At 39.2% G+C, this 23,862-nt stretch overlaps 1 protein-coding gene across 24 annotated transcripts in view; it reads right to left on the reverse strand.

Moving 5' to 3' along the window:
- The window catches only part of PAK1 (p21 (RAC1) activated kinase 1), a 153,175-nt gene that overhangs the window by 107,340 nt on the left and 21,973 nt on the right, over positions 1–23,862 (reverse strand). For 2 of the 24 annotated variants that reach the window (XM_063783267.1, XM_063783268.1), the window contains exon 1: positions 9,391–9,499. The exons of 18 other annotated variants lie outside the window; for them this stretch is intronic. In XM_063783267.1, the coding sequence (XP_063639337.1) occupies positions 9,391–9,402 (12 nt within the window). In that variant the 5' untranslated portion in view covers positions 9,403–9,499. Of the gene's footprint in view, positions 1–8,647; positions 8,746–9,390; positions 9,500–23,862 lie in introns of those variants that run through there. 4 more of the 24 variants (XM_063783288.1, XM_063783272.1, XM_063783295.1 and 1 more) reach the window with 4 other exon arrangements.

The following is a 23,862-nucleotide window of genomic DNA, read 5'->3' on the forward strand; positions in this document are numbered from 1 at the left end:
CTACCATCTAAAAGGATGCAATGAAACGAATACAGCACCAGTTCTGTAATATTTACTACCAAAGAAGCATAACGTAAGACTGGTGATGACATTCTATAAAACACCTGCTTTATCTGATATTCTACAAAATAATTGGCCTGTAATCTTTAGAAGTGTCAAGGTTATCAAAATTAAGGAAAGACCGAGGACACTAAAAAGATGTAGCTTCTAAATGTAACATGTGATTCTGAACTATATTCTTTTGCTGTAAAAGACAGTCGGACAATTGGCAAAGCTTGAATGGGTATGAGGATTAGATAATAGTAATGTAACAGTGTTTATTTCCTGATTTTGATGGTTGCATTGTACTTACACAACCATCTTATTATGTAGGAAATAATGTGGGGTTGATGGAGGGTCATGTCAGCAACTCATTCTCAAATGACCCAGAAAAACTAAGTTTGATATCGTTTTTTAAATTATTTTAATAAAAACAAAACAGATGATGAAGATCTAGAATACAGCAGTAGCAGTGGGATTAGAGAAGAAAGATATTTTTCCAGGGTCACACAGTGAAGTTAAAGGTAAGACTGAGACTAGACTCTTTCTGAACCTCATATTTCCTTCCTGCTATATAGGGCTTGTGTGGTGCCAAAGAAAATACTCTTCTAAGAATTAGAAGGTGTCTCATAGTGATTAAATATTGGGGGTTATAGAAAAAAAAAAGAAGATAACAAGTCTTCAAGTGAGTCAGGCTGAGGTTTACAGGACATCAGGTTTTTGGTGAGGAAAAACATATTTCAGACTCCCCCATTTGATGAGAACAAAGTTTAATAACTTCAAATGTTCCTTCAACACTGAGATAATGACCTTGCTATTCGAAGAGTCCTTGTTCCCATTTTGGCCCAGTCCTATGAGTGTCCGAATAACCAGTGACTAAATTAGTCTCAGACCTACTGTCTCCTCCAAAGTCTAGTACTGTTTAGACAGTGGGGACAAGCTGTAGCTGTCAACAAAAGCAAATTTTATCCTTTCTTAAAATGGACCAATGTGACCCACACTATCAAGACCTTTTCAAAACAAGTGGAATAGAAGAAAACATCTCTTTACCAAAGGGCAGAAAAATATAATAGAAAGAATATGGACTCTAGAGTTAGATCCAGTTGTGATTGCTGACTCTTCCCCCTTGGGATGATTATTTAATCTGTTTGAACTGGAATTTCCTCCTCTGTTAAATGGGGACAAATAATTGTTATGAAGCGTTAGGAAAAGAATCTTTAAAGCACATATCAAAAGTGCCAGAAACACAGTAGGAGCCTAAAATATAGTAACTAATTTCAGGGGTCCCCAACTCCGAAGACCAGTACCATGGCCTGTTAGGAACTGGGCCTCACAGAAGGGGACAAGGGAGCAAAGCTGAGCTCCACCTCCTGTCACATCAGTGGCAGCATTAGATTCTGATAGGAGCACAAACTCTACTGTGAACTACACATGAGAAGGATCTAGGTTGTGTGTTCCTTATGAGAATCTAATGATAAATGTAATGCATTTGCATCATTCTGAACCACCCCCACCCCCACAAGCTCAGTCCATGGAAAAATTGTCTTCCCTGAAACCAGTCCCTAATGCCAAAAATGTTGGGGACCACTGATGTATTTAGTGCATTTTTGCTACATTATTTGCAAAATTTTGCTAGTATTTACTACATTATCTGCATTATTTTACAACATTTACAAGATAATTTGCATTTCTGCTACATTATGCAACTCTACCTTTTGCAAATAACCAATATATAAAGCTTTGTATGCATCTAGGATATAATTTATGTCTCATATCAACCCTGAGAGATTATGCAATAGAAGTGTTATTCTCTAAGGAACCGAAGTATGAACAGAATGAACTGACCTACCCAATGTTTAACAATGAGTTAAATATATAGCTGAGTCCTGAAAAACATGTACTCCTAATACCCTCTTCAGTGGTCTTTTCCTCTCGTAGGACTTACGTGATGCTAAGGGAAATGGTCTTTCTTAAGAGTTACCCCTTTCACCAGAATGTGGACTGATACGGAAGGCAATCATCTCTCTGAGATGAGAGTGCAGTTAAGGCCAACGAAGAAAGAAGTAAAGCATCTTTCCCCCACTCTGAACCAGAACAGGAAGACTCATCTTTCTAGCTACTTGGAGCTATCAAAATGGCACTCTTCATAAGGACCTAAGTGAAGGAAGCCCCACAAAAGCCAAGTAATTTCACAACATGTCATAACTAGAAGGGGTCTTAAATAGCAAGTCTAACTTACCCACGTATAGATAGTGAAGCTGATATCTGGAGAAGAGAAAGGATATACCTGAAGTCACAAAAAGTAACAATATGCCAATCCTATAACTGCTGAATGGCCTTAAAATAAGCTCACTCTAAAGTTCATTTGGTAACTGTTTATCACACATCAACACAAGGTACTGTCTTTATCCCACTCTCGTACTCTAAAGTTTAAGCCTGTGTGGTTTTTTTTGTCTCCTCAATTAAAGTGAATAGCCCCATCTTACTCATCTGTGTCCTCCCACAAGCTTAAACAGTTGGTGCTCAACAAGTAATTGTAGTATGACATAATGATTCCAGATATGCAAGGTTGTTTTAATATCCAAAAAATCAATTCATTAATACCCCATAATAACACAATAAAGGGAAAAAGCCATAGAATTATCTCTGTTGACACAGAAAAAGCATTTGACAAAATCTGATACCCTCTTACAAAAAAAATACTCAAGAAATGAGGAATAGAAGGCAACTTCCTTAATCTGATAAAAGGCATCTATGAAAAACCCACAGTTAATATCATACTAAACTGAATGCTTTCTCCCTAAAATCAGAAACAAGACAAAGATGTCCATTTTTGCCACTTCTATTTAACATTGCACTGAAGGTTCTGGTCAGAGCCATTAGGTGGAAAAAAAAAAAGAAATAAAGAAAAGAAAAAGAAATACAAGCACCTAGATTAGAAAAAAAGCAGTTTAGCTGGTTGTGGTGGCATGCACCTGTAGTCTCAGCTAATCAGGAGGCTGAGGCTGGAGGAATGCTTAAACCCAAGAAATCAAGGTTGCAGTGAACTACAATTGCACCACTGCACTCCTGCCTAGGTGGCGGAATGAGACCCTGTCTCAAAAAAAGAGTAAAACTATCTATATTCACAGATGACATAATCTTGTATATAGAAAATTCTAAGGAATCAACACCAAAAAAAAAATCTGTTGGAATTAAAAAGTTCGACAAGGTTTCAGGATACAAAAATCAACTGTATTTCTATACACAGCAATGAACAATCCAAAAACTGAAATTAAAAAAAAAAAACATTTAGAATAGCATCAAAAAGAAAAACAGAAGTGTAAAACTTGTACAACCTTGAAAAAAGAAAAACAAAGAAGACTAATACTTCCCAATTTCAAAACTTGATTATAAACCTAGAGTAATCAAGACAGTATGGTACTGGCATAAGAATAGAGATACAGATCAATTAAATGGAACTGAGAGTCAAGAAATTAATGCTTATGTTTGTGGTCAATTATTTTTCAACAAGAGTGCCAAGACAATGCAACGAAGAAAGAATAGTCTTTTCAACAAAGGGTGCTGAAACAACTGGATATAAACATGCAAAAGAATGAAAATTGACCTCTATCACCTCATACCACATGTAAAAACTAACTCAAAATGGATCACAGCTTTAACTGTAAGAGCTAAAAGTATAAAACTCTCAGAGGAAAACATAGGTGTAAATATTCATGACCCTGAATGGTTTCTTAGACATAACACCAAAAGCAAACAACAAAAGAAGAACTAAATAAACTGGACTACATCAAAAATAAAAACTTTTGTGCTATAAATAATGTCATCAAGAAAGTAAAAAGACAATCCACAAAATTGGAGAAAATATTTGCAAAACATATATTTGATAGGAGACTTGTATCCAGGATATATAAAGAACTCTTATAATAATAGTAAAAAAGAGGCCGGGCGCGGTGGCTCATGCCTGTAATCCCAGCACTTTGGGAGGCCGAGGCAGGCGGATCATGAGGTCAGGAGATCGAGACCATCCTGGCTAACACGGTGAAACCCTGTCTCTACTAAAAATACAAAAAATTAGCTGGGCGTGGTGGCACGCTCCTGCAGTCCCAGCTACTGGAGAGGCTGAGGCAGGAGAATCGCTTGAACCCGGGAGACAGAGGTTGCAGTGAGTCAAGATCGCACCACTGCACTCCAGCGTGGGCGACAGAGCAAGACTGCATCTCAAAAAATAAATAAACAGTAAAAAGACAAACCAATTTAAAAATGGACAAAGGCTCTAAATAGACATTTGTCCCAGGAAGATATCCAAGTGGCCAATAAACACATGAAAAGATACTCAAAATCATTAGTCTTTAAGGAAATTCAAATCAAAACCATATGAGACAGATACCATTTCACACCCACTAAGATACCTAAAATAAAAAGACAGTAACAAGTATTTACAAGGATGTGGAGAAATTAGAACTCTCATACACTGCTGGTGGAAATGTAAAATGGTACAGCCCCTTTAGAAAACAGTCAGGTAGTTCCTCAAAAAGTTAAACATAGAGTTAGCACATGACCCTGCAATTCTACTCCTAAATATATACTTAAAGGTAAATGAAAATATATATCTACACAAAAAATGTACATAAATGTTCATAGTAGCATTAGTCGCAGCCAAAAAATGGAAACAACCCAAATATCCATGAACTGATAAAGGAATAAATAAAATGTGGTATATCCATACAACAGAATTCAGCAGTAAATACAATTACATAGATAAACAGAATTCCATACAATAGAATATTTTTCAGCAAAAAAATACTGCCAAATATTATTTAGCAATAAAATGAAAAACACACATTACAACATCCATGTTTCTTTTAGGAGGACAAAATATTCTTTTTCTTTTTTTTTTTGGAGAGGGGATGGGGTATTGCTATGTCACCCCCAGGCTGGAGAGCAGTGGAACTATCATGGCCCACCTGTAACCTCAACCTCCTGGGCTCAAGCGATCTTCCCACCTCAGCCTCCCAAGTAGCTGAAACCACAGGGAGACACCACTATGCCCAGCTAATTTTATTTATTTACTTATTTATTGAGACAGGTTCTCACTCTATTACCAGGCTGGAGTGCAGTAGCATGATGTCTGCTCACTGCAACCTCTGCCTCCTGGGCTCCACTGATCCTCCCACCTCAGCCTCCCGAGTAGCTGGGACTACAGGCATGCACCACCAAGCCTGGCTAATTTTTGTATTTTTTGTAGAGACAGGATTTTGCCATGTTGCCCAGGCTGGTCTCCAACTCCTGAGCTCAAGAGATCTGCCTACCTCGGCCTCTCAAAGTGGTGGGATTACAGACATAAGCCACCAGGCCTGGCCCAGATAATTTTTAAATTTTTTTTTTGTAGAGACAGGGTTTCCCTATGTTGTCCAGTCTAGTTCCCAAACTCCTAGGCTCAAAGGATCTTCCTGATTCAGCTTCCCGAAGTGCTGGAATTACAGGCATGAGCCACTATGCCCAGCCAAGACAAAATATTCTAAAACTAGATTGTAGTACTTGTACAACCCTGTGAATATACAAAAAAAAAAAAAAAAATTGAAATTAAAACCCCACTGGAAACAAGAAAAAAAACACTGAATTGTATATACTCTAAGTAGGTGAATTTCATGGTATGTGAATTATCTCAATAAAGCTGCTAAACATACCCATACACACATACACAACTATGGTAGAATGGCAAGAATACCCACTGGACTTAAAGGGTCAGTCAAGTTGAGGTCAAATCCTGGTCTATCACTATCTATATGATCATGACTTCACACTGAACCTTAGCTTCTCTGTAAAGTTAGGATAAAAATAGTAATCCCTGCCTTCGCAAGGTGGCTGGAAGATTATGTAAGAAAACAGACATGGAAGTGCCTTGCATATAGCTAATTTCCAGAGACACATATTTTCTCTTTTTTTTTTTTTTTTTTGAGATGGAGTCTCACTCTGTCCCCCAGGCTGGAGTGCAGTGGCGTGATCTCGGCTCACTGCAAGCTCCGCCTCCCGGGTTCACGCCATTCTCTTGCCTCAGCCTCCCAAGTAGCTGGGACTACAGGCGCCCGCCACTGCGCCTGGCTTTTTTTTTTTTTTTTTTTTTTGTATTTTTAGTAGAGACGGAGTTTCACCATGTTAGCCAGGATGGTCTCAATCTCCTGACCTCGTGATCCGCCTGCCTCGGCCTCCCAAAGTGCTGGGATTATAGGCGGAAGCCACTGCGCCCGGCCCACATATTTTCTCTTAATAGACATCCCTTATCACTAGTATTACTGAACAAAATAACTGAAAATGGAAGAGGACATTTTCCTCAACTAATTTAAGTAGATTTGTGTGTTTTTCCAACAAACTAAAGGGAAAATGAGCAGACCCCAATGTTTATAATGAAGAGTAAGACGGCGCTAGAGTATGTGTACATAGGCACTCAGTGCAGTTCTGAATAAAGAAGGGTTAAAGTAGCTACTCCAACTGCCTTCTTCCTCTATATTGCAAACTCTGCTTTCTGTTTCAATCGGTAGACCATGACCGCCACATCACCACTGAAATAGGAAGGTGTTCAGGAGAAATAACATGATTCCCAGTTCCAGGTTGGCAGGGAGAGTAAGGTTTCCCTGTTTCTCAGTAGACACTTACTCTATGGTTGGAGACCACACCAGGATATCACTGGTGGGCAACCAAAGATGGGAAGGAGAAAAGAACAGCTGTTTAATACTTTTGTTTACAGAAAAGAAAACCAACAGATTTGCCTAAGACCACAGAGCAAAATCATATAGCTCTAATCATGATAGGCATGTGGCAAGCAGCACTATGTTGTACAAAGAATTCTGGGCTTAAGGATAGAAAAAATCAGATCTAGTCCCAGAAGTGCTACCAAACTGCTATATAATCTTGACTAAGTCAATTTATCTCTCTCTCTTAATTACCTCTCATGTGCCTACTGATTCAGAATTTTCATAAAGTGACTACTGCATGCAAGACACTGTGCTGGAATACTGTGAACAAAACAGAGTCCTACATTTATGTAACTTATAGGATAGAACACTGCAGAAGTCAGATGTTAAAGAAATAAACAATCTAATTATAACATAATTACAACTTGTGATACACAGCCAGTGCCAATCAGGAAGTAAGATATGCGTGGGAAAGCACATATGCAGAAGAAAACTTCACCAGCAAACTCCAAATTACATATCAGAAGAAGCTTCTCTCAGCTCTCCCTCCATCTCAAACAGGGACTCAGTATTTCTTTGCTGTACAGTATGTCACCTGACTGCCTGCTTCTTAGTATAGCTGGAAGCATCATGGTCAACCACAAATAAACTAAAATGCGTGACAGATGCCAGTCAGTTGCATCAGTTACTATGAGATTTTACACAAGCCTCTTTCTCTGAGTCTGTTTCTTTATCTATAAAATGGGGATGATACTACCTATTTCACAGTATTGTTCTGAGGATAAAATAGGAAAAAGTCGTCTGGAAACTAAAACAATGAATTGGGATAACAACACTAAATCATTAAGATAAAGAGGTAAATCATTTACTCTAGTGTGCCCTCAACATTCAGTAGCAGGTTAGGCACACAACAGATCTATGCCTATCTGTTCCCATCTGTAAAACAATGATAACATCAGAACTCACTTCACAGAGTGATTGTAAGTATTAAATGAGATAACATATAGGTCAGGTACTTAGCACAGTCCCTGACACATACTTAGAAAAACATTAACTGCTATTAATTCACTTAACCTTACTTTCCTTCAATTTCCTCATCTGTGAAACAGTGATAGTAAGAGTACCTAACTTATACGATTATTATGAGGATTAAATAAAGGCTTAGAACAGCGTCTGGTACACAGTGAGTGCTAAATAAGATTATAATAATATTATTAATTTTATCTTTTAGCTGTCCCCACAATTCACATGAATACAGACCACTGGTTCTCAACAAAAGTTGATTTTGCCTTCCAGGCGACATTTGGCAATGTCTAGAGATGTTTTTTATTGTCATGTCTTGGGGAAGAGATAGCCACTACCGGCATCTAGCAGGCAGAGGACAGGGATGCAACTAAACATCCTATGATGCACAGGACAGCCCCATACTCCCCAAAGACTTATGCAGTCCAAAATATACACAGTACCAAGATTGAGAAACTCAAATATAGACTAAACAAATCAAACAAAAGTTCTCTCGTGAACTCCTCTGAACTCTTTAAGAGTATATGGATCTCCCTTCTAGACTTTATTAAATAGGTATAAATGTTTTAGATATCTCCAAGACTTAGAATGAGCAAGTAATCTACAAAAGAATAGATATTCAATAGGAAAGCCAGCACTGGAACTCAGGTCTCCTGATTCCCAGACTTGTGCTGCTTCCAAGAGCTAACTCAACAATATGTCTCAGGTACCTCACAAGCATTTCCTTTCCTTCTCCCTCTTCTCCTTGGACTACCCAGTTTGAAAACAACATCTATTTCTTTTCCAGCATCATCAGAGGTCAAACACAGCACTGGCCTCTGTCCCCACCCTCCCCATTTAAAATACCTTTCCAAGGACCTGTCCTTCTGGGGAAGCCCCAGGACACTTACAATCATGGCAGAAGGTAAAGAGGGAAACAGGCACGTCACATAGCCAGAGCAGGAGCAAGAGAGAGGGGTGCAAGAGGTGCCACACACTTTTAAACAACCAGATCTCATGAGAATTCACTCACTATCATGAGAACAGCACCAAGGGGATAGTGCTAAACCATTCATGAGAAATCCATTCCCATGATCCAACCACCTCCCACCAAGCCCCACCTCCAACATTAGGGATTACAATTAAACATGAGATTTGGGCCCAGGACACATATCCAAACTGTATCAAAGGCTTGCCTCCAAAACAGACAATGAGCTTCTTTAGGTGCTCTATAAATGTTTGTGGATGGAGCCCTTTACCTTCTCGTGTTAGGCTGAAGAACAACTTGATATTTTTAGACTGAAATCTGTGTAATTTTAACTAATGCTGTTGCTCCCAATAGAAATCTCAAGGTACACAGGTCACATGGCACTTAAAAATATATAGTTTTAGAGCTTGGTAACAGCTTCTCTAAAAGAGCTGTTTATGGAAAGACATCTAGGTCTTGCTACCAGGAAACCACAGTCCTAACGTCAGTTCTGTCACAGAACCTCTGTGTATGACATTGGGCAGATGGCTTTACCTCTTTGGAACTCAGTTATTAATCTATAAAATGGTGGTTAAAATAGACTATATGATCAGTAAATTTCTTTCTAGTACTAGTACATTCTGCAAGCCTATGAAAAAATAAATTATTTTAATAAAAACCACTCACCCACAAAGACATGAGGATGAATTTGAGGCTCTAGAACTGAGCTCCTGGGTCTCTGTCTTGCCTGATTCTCTTAGCTGGAGGCAGAGTGGAAGATCACACCCAATGGTCCGATATACATCATTTCATTTGCCTAAGCCTGTTTCCTCATGTGAGAGGCCAGTGATTCGAAGCCATGAAGAGCATGCTATCTCCTCTATCTTTTAAATGTTAGGACTTTGGCTTTTAAGCCAAACTAAACTTTAGTTTAGTTTTTAAAAGAAAAAGCCAAAATATCTAACCAAGAAAATGAGTGCTTCTACTCTAGTTTTAAAACTAGAAGCCCTATAGAGGAGCATGCTATCTCTTCTATCTTTTAAAAGTTAGGGCTTTGGCTTTTAAAACCAAAAAGCCAAAATATCTAACCAAGAAAATAACCGCTTCTACTTCTAGTTTTAAAAGCCAAAATTATATATATACATAAAATAAAAAATGAAAGCCAAAATATCTAACCAAGAAAATGCCTGCTTCCAGAAGTACAGGGCTCGCCAACATGGAAGTACGCAGATACTGGAAAACTACCTGGCAGGAACTTTGAAGAGAGAGTTCAAACATGGGTTAAAGGCTGTGTTAGATGCCCCTAAAGGGAAATTTCAGTCCCTAATATTCTACAATTCTCTTTTCAGACAATTACAGAAAGAATAACCCTTAGCAGACTTCTAGAGAAAAAAAAATACCCAAGGACTATTCTGGTCCTATCCTTTCTCCTGCCCTCCTTCTATGTCTCTACCTCAGTACAATGGGTCATTCACTTCCAGAGACATCATGGCTATACTGTACTTGCCTTCTCTTTTCTGGGTTTAACATATGGAGAGGGAAAGAGGACTAAATTGTCAAGGAAATTTAAATTGTCAAGAACCATCAGGTGCCTGGGTCTGTATCAGGGAAAATTTCTCAGGAGAGTGGGAAGGTATAAGATGGCTCTACTCAGCAGTACCTAAGCTCAAGGTAGCCACTGGCTTCTCAGATCACACAAATCAATGGCCCTCAAAGCATAAAGTTAGAAACCTAGTATGGATATTTAATCCAGCCCTAGTCACCCAGACTAGTCTAAGATACACCTGTCATCGGAGAATCAGGTATTATAAACTTAATCCCCGGTGCCTCCACTGGGTAACGTTGGACCATTCACTGCTTCACTCTGAGCCTGAACAGTTCCAAGTGTAAAATGTACCAATTCCAAGTATAAAATGAATATATCAGACAAGATCATTTGAAAAATTTCTTCAGTACTGATTTTGTTACTCTGCTATAAAATGGTATTGTTTAGAATTTAATTAGCATCTATCCTAAACTTTCAAACATACGAGAACAAAAATAGCCAGGTGCAGGGCCTCGCATCTATAATCCTAGCTACTGAGGAGGCGGAGGCAGGAGAATAGTGTGAGGCCAGGAGTTTTGAGACCAGCCTAGGCAAAATAGTGAGACCCCCATCTCTAAAAATAAAAAATAAAGAACAAAAATAATAATAAATACTTAGCACCTACTATAAGGGCACTTACTATAAGGGTAAGTACCATACTTAACATGCCTATATCCTTTAATCTTCACAGCAATCCTAATTTATAAATGAGGAAACAAACTGAGAAAGGTTAAAAAACTTGCCCATAGTCACACAGGTAAATAGAAAACCTGGAACTTGACTCACCTCTACTGATTCTAAATAGAACTCTTAGAATCTTTCTACTAAACCATTAATTTCCAGGCTTCTATTCCAAAATAGAATATTTACTTGGAAAGAAAGAAAACAGACAGTAGGGAAAAGATGATTAGAGATAAGCTTCAATCAGCTAGTAAAGACCTGCTATATACAGCAAGGGAAATAACAATATGCATTGAAGCCACCAAAAAACAAGAGACCTTCTAAGCTGCTGGAAGCAAGATTCATCTGAATTCCTCCCACCTCTACCTGCTCCTCCCACCTCTACCTGCTCCTCCCACCTCTACCTGCTCCTCCCACCTCTACCTCCTCCATTAGTTTGTTCTCCAAAAGATAGATGGGCTTGGGGATCCATATAGGCCAGGGAAAGTATGTTTACAGCTAAATAATCCAAAGGAGGCAGAGACCAACTTAGAAGACCAGTCCTTCTCACCTGCTGCTAACTCACTTGACCCCCTCCTCTCCCAAGAGGCCTGTACCATACTCTGCCTTTCAAGGGAAGGCCTTTAGCCCTGCAGACCTGGATCCTGTTCCTGAAGAAGCTTCAATCAGCTTAGAGACAGGAGATGCAGCCATCGGTATTTAATGCCCATCTCTCCCAATACTGTCTTAAAAAAAAAAAAAAATCTAAAGGAAAGAAGGTGAGGAAAAGGCCTAAGTTTCTTAGAGACATCTAGGTCCATTTCTCTGCCATCCTACCTGTAAAAAGGAGGGTAATCCCATACCCCTTGGGCTAGTCCTTGCTCAACGGCATCAGAAAAGCCAACCCATTTCTTTTCACTGAGAAGTCCTTTGAGAATGCAATCACTCAATCCAGTGGTTTCCAAGCTTTTTTGTAAAGTCTCTCTACCTCTTTTTCAATCAAATCTTACAGTAATGCCAATATTTCAACAGATGAAAAGTAGAGCTGCTCTGGCTGAAATGGAGGTGGATAAGTTCTATTTCCTCAGCCTCTTCTCACCTCCCAACCTTACCCAGGTAGCTTGTGAGGCTCCACTTCAAAGCCCTGAAATTCTAGTTTAACACTTCCTTGTTATACTTAAGGAAACTGCAGTCCAGAGAGAGAACATGACTTAGGATCACATGGTCAGTTAGTGGCAAAGCAAGAACTCAAACCCAGATGTACTGACTTCAAGGTTAGCTGATTTCCCATCTCATCACTACTCCTTTGAGATGATCATGTAAAAATGAATGTGAGTTTTTAAAAGCATTAAGTATTGGAGATGCACAGTTTCATCAGCTAATTTTCTCCACAAGTAAGAGTCAAAATACTCAGACCTGCAAGGACAAAATCACCAGGTAACACCCAATAGCAAAGAAATCTTCTTGTGTTCCCGACCCTCACGAAAGTGTCTGGTTGCTGGTAAAACAGGCATGGTTGTGTTACCAACTTAGAAAAATTAATAGTAGAAAAATGAGACCCAGAAGGCTTCTGAAGGAATCCCTGCTCCCTTCACCCTCAGAAACTATCCCTTAAAGACATATGGGAATTCTCCTCATATCCACCATGCCTGGAACATGGAATAGAATCTTAACCTGTTTATTAAAGTTAATTCCTTAATACATGATATGTATAGCCTGGTCTCAAAATTTTTCTACCACTGTGAAAACCACTACTTGGAGGTAGCCAGCCTCTAAGATAGTACCCTATGTTCCCTGTCTCCTGGTATTTGCATCCTTATAGAGTCCTCTCCCATAGGGTTGGTCTATGTGACTGAAAGAATACAACAGAAGTGATGGTATGTCACTTCTGAAGTTTGATTACATTAGACACAGCAGCTTCTGTTTTGATTACTCTCCTCTCTCTTGGATCTCTTCTTTGAGGAAGCCAGCTGATATGCTGTGAACTGCCCTGCCCTATGGACAGGCACACATGGCAAAGAACTGAAGCTTTTAGCCAACAGCCAGGAAGAAACTGAGGCTGGCCAACAATGAACGGCATGAGTGAACTTGGAAGGAGTTCATTCCAGCCCTGCTTGAGCCTCCAGATGACTGCAGTCCTGGGCAACAGTTTGGCTGTAACCCCATTACAGACAGTGAAGCAGAACCACCCAGCCCAGCCACTCTAAGATTCCTGACCCTCAGAAACTGTGTGAAATAATAAATGTTTATTTTTTTAAAACTGCTAGTTTTGCAGGTAATTTGTCTACACAACAATAGATAACTAATACAACCATCAAACTAAGGTTTCCTGGGTTAACATCAGAAAGCCCCGATTATGAAACCAAAAGTCCAGCCGAAATGAAACCCAAAGCCTCAAGGCTTGGGGCTTCTCCTTAACAACAGTCTCTGCTGCTTATTCACAAGGTGACCTTGTGCAATTCATTTCCTCTCTCTTAGCCATGGTTTCCTTATTGAAGATACAGAGATATCACCTTCCTTGCAGATTATTGTGAGGATTAAATGAGAATAGTTTCTAAAAGTATCTAAAACAGTATAGAATTATACAAAGTAGGCTGGGCCTGGTGGCTCATGCCTGTAATCCCAGCACTTTGGGAGGCCGAGGTGGATGGATCACGAGGTCAGGAGATCAAGACCATCATGGCCAACATGGTAAAACCCCATCTCTACTAAAAATACAAAAATTAGCCGGGTGTGGTAGCGCACGCCTGTAGTCTCAGGATGCTGAGGCAGGAGAATCACTTGAACCCAGGAGGCAGAGGTTGCAGTGAGCCGTGATCACTGCAGCCTGGCAACAGAGTGAGACTCCGTCTCTTAAAAAAAAAAAAAAAAAAAAAAAATTATACAAAGTAAGATTGTTATAATAGACTGTGGAAGACTCCCCAGCAAGCCCATTCCCAACAGCCACCACAAGGAGATGGCTCTGCTCAGTGAAGTCAAATGGAAAGGCCTCTACTACAACCCTTATCCAACTGTAATGTTAAGTATCCCCCTCTATTACTGCCCCTCATAATAACAAGAAGCCATAATCACCAGTGCTTACTAGGTATCAAGCAAAATGCTAAGTACATTTACATTATTTCCCATGTAATACTCCATTTTACATATAGGAAAACTGAAACTTAAGAGGTTAAAATGATTTGGTTATTAATGGAGCCAGGATTGAACCTCAAATTCATGCAACTCTAAAGACCATGTTTTTTCCATTAATTCAGTAAGCTTTTAATGACACCAAGGGATCTGGAAGTATCCAAAACAGAAGGCATTCAGGTACAACTTAATAAAAGAAAAAGGAAGCAAAATCACAGTTCAAATTAATGAGAAAATTAAAAGATTCAGAAGGTGAGAATTCTGAACCTGTCTAGGGCACCAAGCAGCTGTGATATCTTCAGCAAGTTGTCTGTCAATGAAAATAAAACACCCCTCACATTTACAGTATATAGTATTCTGGAGTCTACATAGCATTTTGAAATATCTGCAAATATTTTATTGTCACAGCAACACTGGAGAGCAGTTTCAATTATCTCTCTTCTATAAATGAGCAAACTGAGACTCAAAAAGAATTCCAGTGACTTACCTATGGTTATTAAACAGATGGAACTTGCCAGACACAATATACCTAGATTTCTTTATTCTCAGACATAATATACCTAGATTTCCTTATTCTCAGAAGAGATGTACTTGAAACTGGAAAGTTTTAGGGAATGGCCAAAAGGTCACAGCAAGGACAAGAATCCAGTTTCCTTCTTATTCTCCTAACCCAGTGAGCTGCAACCAGGTATGTAAACCTGGAGAGCTCTAAAAAAAAAAAAAAAAAACCCGACGCCTGGGTCCCATACCAACCACCATCCCCCAAATTTAACTTATTTGGTCCAGGGTGGGACGTGGGTATCATCAGGAAGCTTATATTTTTAAGCTTCCCGGGTGTGGTCATGCTCAAAAACTATTGGCCTAACCCCCAGAGCCACAGATTGAGAAATGTCCTGATTCACCCTCGTTTTCTTTTTTCTTTTTTTTTATTTTATTTTATTTTATTTTTTTTTAATTTATTTATTTTTTTATTTTTTATTATACTTTAAGTTTTAGGGTACATGTGCACATTGTGCAGGTTAGTTACATATGTATACATGTGCCATGCTGGTGCGCTGCACCCACTAACTCGTCATCTAGCATTAGGTATATCTCCCAATGCTATCCCTCCCCCCTCCCCCCTCCCCACCACAGTCCCCAGAGTATGATATTCCCCTTCCTGTGTCCATGTGATCTCATTGTTCAATTCCCACCTATGAGTGAGAATATGCGGTGTTTGGTTTTTTGTTCTTGCGATAGTTTACTGAGAATGATGGTTTCCAATTTCATCCATGTCCCTACAAAGGATATGAACTCATCATTTTTTATGGCTGCATAGTATTCCATGGTGTATATGTGCCACATTTTCTTAATCCAGTCTATCATTGTTGGACATTTGGGTTGGTTCCAAGTCTTTGCTATTGTGAATAATGCCGCAATAAACATACGTGTGCATGTGTCTTTATAGCAGCATGATTTATAGTCATTTGTCACCCTCGTTTTCTAATGTGAAATTCTCTGAGTGAAGCCATCTAACTCTTTGTAAACTCATCACAATTACGAAGCAAAACATCTTCTATTATTGTGAATGGCCATGTAAGTTAAAATAATTTAATTTCTGTTGCCTAAGAATAAATTGTTATATACCATGCAATCAACATCTTAATGGTCATGACTAGAAATGTGGCATACAGCAACAAAATTGCTTCTAGAAAAAGAAAAGCTGCCCACAATAGTATAATATACACAAAAACAACTAAGTAAAAAAACTGAAGTTGTCTTTTTCCTCCAAATGTCCCTGTTTGGGGGATCTCAAAACTCCTTGGTTCCACCAACATGAATTCACCTCAAGTGTCCTCTGATGGAGGTCTGAATACTGCAAGGACTTATCCCACAATATCTCTACTTCTCTCTGCTAATCCAAATCCTACCTGACCAAGTTCTTTTCTTGACCATCCAGCCTACTGTTATGGGTTGAATTGTGTCTCAAAAAAAAAAAAAAAAAAAAAAAAGTTAAAATCCTAACCACCAATACCTTAGGATTGACCTTATTTGGAATTAGAGTAGTTACAGATGTAATCAAGTTAAAATGAGGTCATTAGGGTGGACCCTAATCCAATATAATTGGTGTCCTTATAAAAAGGGGAAATTTGGACACAAGAGACAATCACACACAGAGGTAAGATTAGGTGAAAGGACAAAGGGAAAAGAAGCCATCCATAAGCCAAGAAAGGCCAGAGGGTAACAGAAACTAGGATAGAGGCCAGGCACCTCCAGAGGTGGACCTGCAAAAACCTTGATTTCAACCTTCTGGCCTCTAGAACTGAGAGACCACAAATTTCTGTTTTTCTAAGTCACCCAATCTGTGGTATAGGAGCACTAGGAAACTAATACAGCCACCTTTCTCTAAACTACTAAAGTTTGTACCCAGTTTATTTGGTGGCACTGTTCAATTTATTTTTAGTGTATATATCCTACATTCTTAATGAAATCAAAGTTTTTTAAGGGCAGAAACACTATTTTATACTTCTTTGGTATCATCTACCATTCTTAGGGAAAAACTGACCTCAGGCAAGGTATTCAGGAAACATTTGCTCTCTTGATCACTTTCTGGAAAATGTTCAACAACCACTGTTGTTTTAGAATGTGATAACCAGAAAATCACTTTTCCTACTTCCATAATTCTGTTTCACACCGGAGTGAGCTATTTAAAAATCTACATTTCTCTTCATGAGCTTTTTATATACATAATATCTATCACATATAGAATCATGGACTGTTTGGGGCCAAGAGAGAGCTTAAAGATCATGTAGTGCAATCCTGAAGCGGTATCTTCTTCAACTTACAGATACCACTTCTCCCTTCTTGATCGTAAATGCCCTATTCTCCCTTGTCTGTTGTATTAGTTATTGATTTACAGGGCTCCTTCTCATCACCCCACCCCCACTATACAATAAGCACATTCAGGGTTGAAACTGTCTCATTCATCTTTATATCTCCAGTACTTATCACAGTTCATAGTACATGCTCAATCAACAGTTCCTAAAGTATTATTTTCTCTTTCTTTGCCACTAGTCTGCAAGCTTCTCCAAGAAAGGAAGTGAATCTTAGTCATCTTTGTATCTCTAGGGTCTAGCACTAGCATGTAGCAGATAATAAATATAATATTTGTTGTTCATGATATTAAAATGTTTGACTCACTGTCTCTATGCTAGGCTGTGCTGGCCTATCCTTTATTAAGAAGCTCAGACCCAGGCTGGGCACGGTGGCTCACACCTGTAATCCCAGCACTTTGGGAGGCCGAGGTGGGTGGATCACCTGAGGCCAGGAGTTCGAGACCAGCCTGGCCAACATGGCGAAACCCTGAATCTACTAAAAATACAAAAATTAGCCAGGCATGCTGGTGCAGGCTTGTAATCCCAGCTACTCAGGAGGCTGAGCCATGAGAAACACTTGAACCCAGGAGACAGAGGTTGCAGTGAGCCAAGATCACGCCACTACACTCCAACCTGAGTGAAAGAGCGAGACCCCGTCTCAAAAAAAAAAAAAAAAAAAAGAAAGTTCAGACCCAAGGTCATATAGTTAATAGATGATGGAGCTAAGATTTGAATCCAGAACATCTCATTGAAAGGTCTGTCCTCTCATGTACTTTCATGGTAAAGTTTTTATAACTCTAGATATAAATGCAACTTCAGTTTTCTATTTGTTTAACTTCCTTTGAAGTTTGTTTCTAGTTAAAATTGGCAGATTGCAAACACATTTACTTATGTTCCCTCCCAAAATCACTCTAAAATGATGGTAAAGCTATAAAAGAGGTATGAACCTCAACAATAAAGAGAATGGGTGAGGGGACATCAGACGGTAAGAGATTTCAAAAACTGTTTAGAATAATAGTGAATAGGGGAGCTGTGACAAAAAGAAAAACAAAAAACAAAAAAGGAGAGCAAAAGAAGCTGTAATTTAGAGCCTTGCATAGTCCCTGAGCAGCAAAGATGTGTGGTCCCTGTACAACAGGATCCCTTCACCTGGAAAGAATCACTGGATTAAAACACATAAAGACATAGGAAGTATAAATCATTTACCCAAAACCACACAGAGATAAGAAGAGCTAGATCCTATTTTTGTTACCTTTCTATAACACATCCGCTATTAGCCAACTTAAAAGAATATAGGATGAATCAGCAGCCCATGCCACAAAACAAGGAGGCAGAGGTGTTTCCCAGGGTCTACATTTTGGCCTTCTTTACCAACTCCAAAAAGGTCCTTTGTGTTTGGGCTCTCCCTGGTGAGAACCTGTTCAAATAGTTGGGATAAGAATCCCATTATTCCCATTGTCTGATTCTATAGCTCTGAAAGGTAGGTTAGGACAAAACTTGGAGGCGAAAGATTTCATAAGCACTAACACTGTTTCAAGTCAAAGCTGAGCTCATCTATCTTGCCCGTGGTAGTGTGAGAGAAGCAGCTTTTCATCCCTTTTTAGAACAGAACATGTCCAAAGGTAGGTGTTGTTATATCTGCTAACAAGATGAAACAGATTCTTTTTTTTTTTTTTTTTCAGGGGAAGTCTCACGCTCAGGCTGGAGTGCAGTGGCACGATCTCAGCTCACTGCAACCTCCACCTCCCGGGTTCAAGCGATTCTCCTGCCTCAGCCTCCCAAGTAGCTGGGATTACAGGCGCCCACCACCACGCCCAGCTAATTTTTGTATTTTTAGTAGAGACGGGGGTTTCATCATGTTGGCCGGACTGGTCTCGAACTCCTGATCTCAGGTGATCCGCCCACCTCAGCCTCCCAAAGTGCTGGGATTACAGGCGTGAGCCACCATGCCCAGCCAAAATAGATTCATTTTAAAATGCCAAATTACAGAATTGCCTACAGTTGCAATTAAGGCATTAATAACTCTAGGGCTATTTCTTAATACACAATTATGAGAGTACCACAGCTATTTGCTCCCCATTCCACCACACTCCCATTTGAACTCTAGTCCATCACTGCATTAAACACATCTACATACTCAATTTGTGTGTTTTTGATGTGCACAGAAAGAATACTGAATTAGGAGTCAGAAGAATAGTTCCAAATACAACTCAAGCTTTGGAATCAGCAAACTTGGGTTTGAATCCCAATTCTGTCTGAGTTACCAGCTGTGAGATCAGAAACTAATCATTTAATCTCTCTGGGCCTCAATTACCTCATCTGTAAAATGGGAGACTCACATGGGAAAAAATGGAAAAATATGTCAGAGACCTGTTGTGAGGATTGGGAATATTTATTAGGCAACTTGCACAGCAGTAAGGTACTCAATGCGTGGTACTTTCCTCTTTTATTGACCACCTGGTATTTGCTACGTATTTCTAACCTTGGAAGGGTTGTTTTGAAGAAGTGTTTAAGGAGAGGTAGAATATACAAATTACATTAATTACAATACCGTACAACACAAAATATAACACAGTACAAATATAAGAAATGATGTCATAGCCATTACAACAGAGTAACACATAAACACTGAAGGAAGAAATACTAATTCTGCCTAGCACAGGAGGACAATGTCAGAGAAGGCATCAGAGACAGATATTTGAACTTGGTCTTGAAGGTTGTTGAGTGTAAGGACAGCAAGCAAAGGAAAACATGTTAAACAAACAAAAAGCTATGAGACCCAAGTTAAGGGAACATGAGAAAGAATGTTTGGCTTATTTCAGCAATAGTGTGAAAACTTACAAAGAAGTGATAGGTTATACAGAACCAGAAATAAGATTAGCATGAGGAAGGGACTACCCATGGGAAGTTTTTTGTGGAAAGCAAAGTGGTATAATAGGCAAAAAGAGGTAGTCATTTGAGAAACTCTTGAAACTATTTAGCTGGAGAAGAACAGTAATAAAATCACTACTGTGATTATAAAGAATTGTCATGTGGAGGAAAGGTTGAACTCATTTTGTCTGACCCAAGGGACAGATTTAAGAAGGTGGATAGAAATTAAAGAATGATATTATACAAAAATGGCTAAGGAATATTAATGATATACAGAGTGAGTGTTTGAAATTTAAAAGAAAATGTCCCTCCTGTACATTTTGAAATTAACCCAGAAAGCTCGAAAGAGAAACTCCTTCAATCTTAGCCTGGGCTAAGAACCCCAGGCTTTCTCTTCCTCTTTGGGGACAAGACTTGACTTGATGGGCCTTTGGTGCAACCAGGTTTGAGGAAGGTGCTTCCACCACTTCCTGAGGCCTTACACAATTCAATTCAACCTCAAAAGGGAACACTAGCCCACACAGAAACAGCTTAAAAAGAAAACTAAAGAAGGCAACGACTTTAAAGGAAACTAGGCAGTGCGCTTAAAGAGAAAAGGGCAATGGGAACAATATGAACATCAGAGGCATCAACTATCCGTTCTCATGTTAATGAAGGAAGGAAGAGCAGCAAGACCATTCAGTTCAACATCTCACTGTACACATAGAGAAACTGAAGCCCAGAAAGGGGATAGGGCAGGTAAAGCCAGGCATGAAAACAGCTTAACATAAAACGTTAGAGTTCAGGCAGACTCTTTTATCATCTCACTTTTCCTCAAAATAACACAGTGAAGGAGGTGTTATTTTCCCAATGAGACACGAAGATCTTTAAAGCATTACAATGTTTGTGTTAGTTTTCCTTATGGGTTGCTGGAATGAATAATGCTTTCCTTTTCAATCCTATAGGTAAAAAAAAAAAAAAAAAAAAAATCACCCTAAGGACTGGAGCTTCTCCAGGGAAATAATGTGGACTAGGAAACAGTTTCTCAATACCCTCACCCCAATTCCCCTATTCTATCTAGGACTTTCCAATGTATTACATATTCAATTTTTTAAAAATTCTGTTTTAGCCCCTGTGCTGAGAACAGGGAGCAAAAATTCAATCAGACATGCATCTTCAAGGAGCTTCCCATTCTGAAAGCATAGACAAGCATGACAATCAATGATTATCTTTTAGTCATGAAGACTTGGTTTCAAATCCTGGGTCTGCCCTTTACTAGCTAAGGCAAGTCATTTCCTTTCATCTAAACTTCAGACTCCTTTTCTGCGAAATTGAAGGCAATACCCTCAGTCTAACTCAAAGTATTAACTTGTGAGTATCTGGAAAGATAATTATTTAAAGCACCCAGCAGAATGTCTGATCCACAGTATATATGCTCAGAAGGTATTTACTGAATTAATGGCTTACATAAAAGTATCAATTCTAGGGGTAGAGTTGGGAAGAAAGAACATCCCAGCATTATGTTTTCTCATAACCCTGGACCCACTGAGAGAATGATGTTTACCTGATCATGTGGGTTTCATGCTCCCCAACTCTTGTGCATTAAAGCCACAAATACCACCCCAGCATTAAAAACCCGAAAGAACCTGGCAGGTCCCACACAATGACTAGGGATGAAGGAAATAGCTGTCTGGCCTGACCATATTTGCAAAGGGAAGTAGGCAGCAGAGCAAGGCCTAAAAAACCCAAGACCTGAAATCCTGCAAATCCTTATGATTAAAGACTAGAAAATCCTTGTTAAATACAAATATCTCTGCAAGGTGAAGCTGGGGTGAAGAATTAGGAGCCATTAGGGATTTATGGAACTCTATGGGCCACAGAAGTTCTCCACTTTAGATAGATATTATTTCAAAAAAATATATTGGCATATCTACTGTGGGTCAGGTGTTGAAGCAGCAGAGGACTTAGACATGGTTCCAGTTTTTGAGACACTTAGAATAACAGAGACAGAGATCACAATGAAAAATGGTTTCACCACTAAGGTCCTGACATACTGCTATTCAGTGGGCTGCAACTGCCTGCAGAAGTGACCCAAGTTTCCCAGTTACCAAGTTTCCTCCTCCTCTTTTTCAATCCATTTACCACAAAACCTGCCATCTCTAGAGGCCCTTCTCTGGGCAGAAGAGCTTGCCTATGTGCCACAGGAGTTTAGAATGGAAATCTGACTAACAGCAAAGCTCATACCTTACACCACCTATAGCCTCTGGAATCAAACTCCACAAAACACTTTAAAACCACAGAACAAGAAGTTCTGATGTATTTATTTTAAGACTTTAGGGAAACCATTTGAGAAGACAGAACTAAGTCTTCTGAGAATATCTCAAACATTTACTGACTACCTATTATGTTCCAGCCACCACTTTGATGCTTTATAATGGGGTTCAAGACATGCTACCCCAAAATATGACATCTTAGCATATGAGAAAACAGCAGACGCAAGAAAGTATTCTCTCAGCTTCCCCTCACCCTTCTCCCCTGAAGCAGGTAATCAGATCCTCATTCAAGAGGTACCCTCCTTATTCCCAGAGGAAAGGCTCATTTTTCTCTGAAGACACAGGGACATACAGAAAAATCTGAACAAACCAGCCTTGCTAAGTTCCCTCCAACCCTGATCCTATTACCATTACATCATACCGCCTTTGTCCAATCATATTTCTCCAAGACTACCCACTTCTTCCATCAAACCTAAACATAAAAATACACAAGTTTGCCTGTTTCTTTGCATCCTCATTTCCTTATGAAGGCTCCTATGTCATTTAAACTTGTATTAAATATATTTGCTTGCTTTTCTCTCGTTAATGTCTTTTGCTACAGGAGCCTCAGCCATGAACACAGCAATGGGAAAAATAATTCTTTTCCCCTACATTTATATATATTAATGTCCTCAAAACAACCCTGTAAGAGAGCTATTATTGTCTCAATTTTACAAAGAAAAAACTACGTTCACAGAAATTAAGTGACTTGCCCAAAATCACACAGTTAATAAGTGATGGAGCTAAAATTCATAAGTAAATTGGCCACGTCCACTTTAAAGTCTTCATTTCATTTTTTCCCCTGCATCTCACATTTCATTCTAATGATAACGCTGTGAGGCAGAGTATCAACATAATTTCATTTTATAAATAGAAAACTGGTGCTTAAGGAAGTGATATTACTTTCTGAGAAACAGGTCAGTAAGTAGCAGAGCCACAGTTTGTACCCAGATCTCATGCCCTCAAATCTGCACTCTTTACACTACCCCACAATTCCTCTTACACTTGCCTTGCAGAGAGGTGTAGTAAAAATATACTTAATAGGGAGTCAGAAGTGCTGAGATGTGGTCTTGACTCTGTAACTAACTTATATTATATAATATTGAATGAGCTGCTTTTCTTCTCTTGGCTTCAGTTTCTCATTCATAAAATAAGGGTGTTGAATTAGACATCTCCTAGGGTCCCCTTCAGCCAGCAACCCAACTAGTCTATGAGAAGCAGTTTCTCTAATTTCCTTGCCACTCAAGCAGTAACTTTCTAAAAGAAAAAAAAAGACTGGTTATTTACAGTATAGACGAAGGTGGAAAATGCTCAGCACCAAAGAGTAGAAATTACCCATTCAAATTCATATTTACCTTCCTCAAACACCCTAGATATAAAGAAAGAAAAAGCCATAAGCCACCTAATAACAGTGTTGGCACATCTAATAACAAGCCAAGTAGGAGTAAAGAGTGTGTTCATGGTAGGGCCCTTTTTCCTCTGCTGGATTCCTAACACTTCTATTCACTAGCTTTCTCTCTTCCTAGGTTGGCACATCAGCCCTGCCTCACAGCAAATCAGGCTTATGACTTTAACTAAATCCCATCAGATCTAAACAATCTACAAATGACTTTTTACTAGTATTACAGAACAAAAAAATGAAAGCCCCAGATGTAAATTCATCCATGCCAAGAAATAGGAAGAAGGAAGAAGTGGGATATATAAGATTTTGGAGGCCAGGTGCGGTGGCTCACGCCTGTAATCCCAGCACTTCAGGAGGCCGAGGCAA

Source organism: Pan troglodytes, chromosome 9, assembly GCF_028858775.2.
Source record: "Pan troglodytes isolate AG18354 chromosome 9, NHGRI_mPanTro3-v2.0_pri, whole genome shotgun sequence".
NCBI classification, from domain to species: Eukaryota; Metazoa; Chordata; class Mammalia; order Primates; family Hominidae; genus Pan; species Pan troglodytes.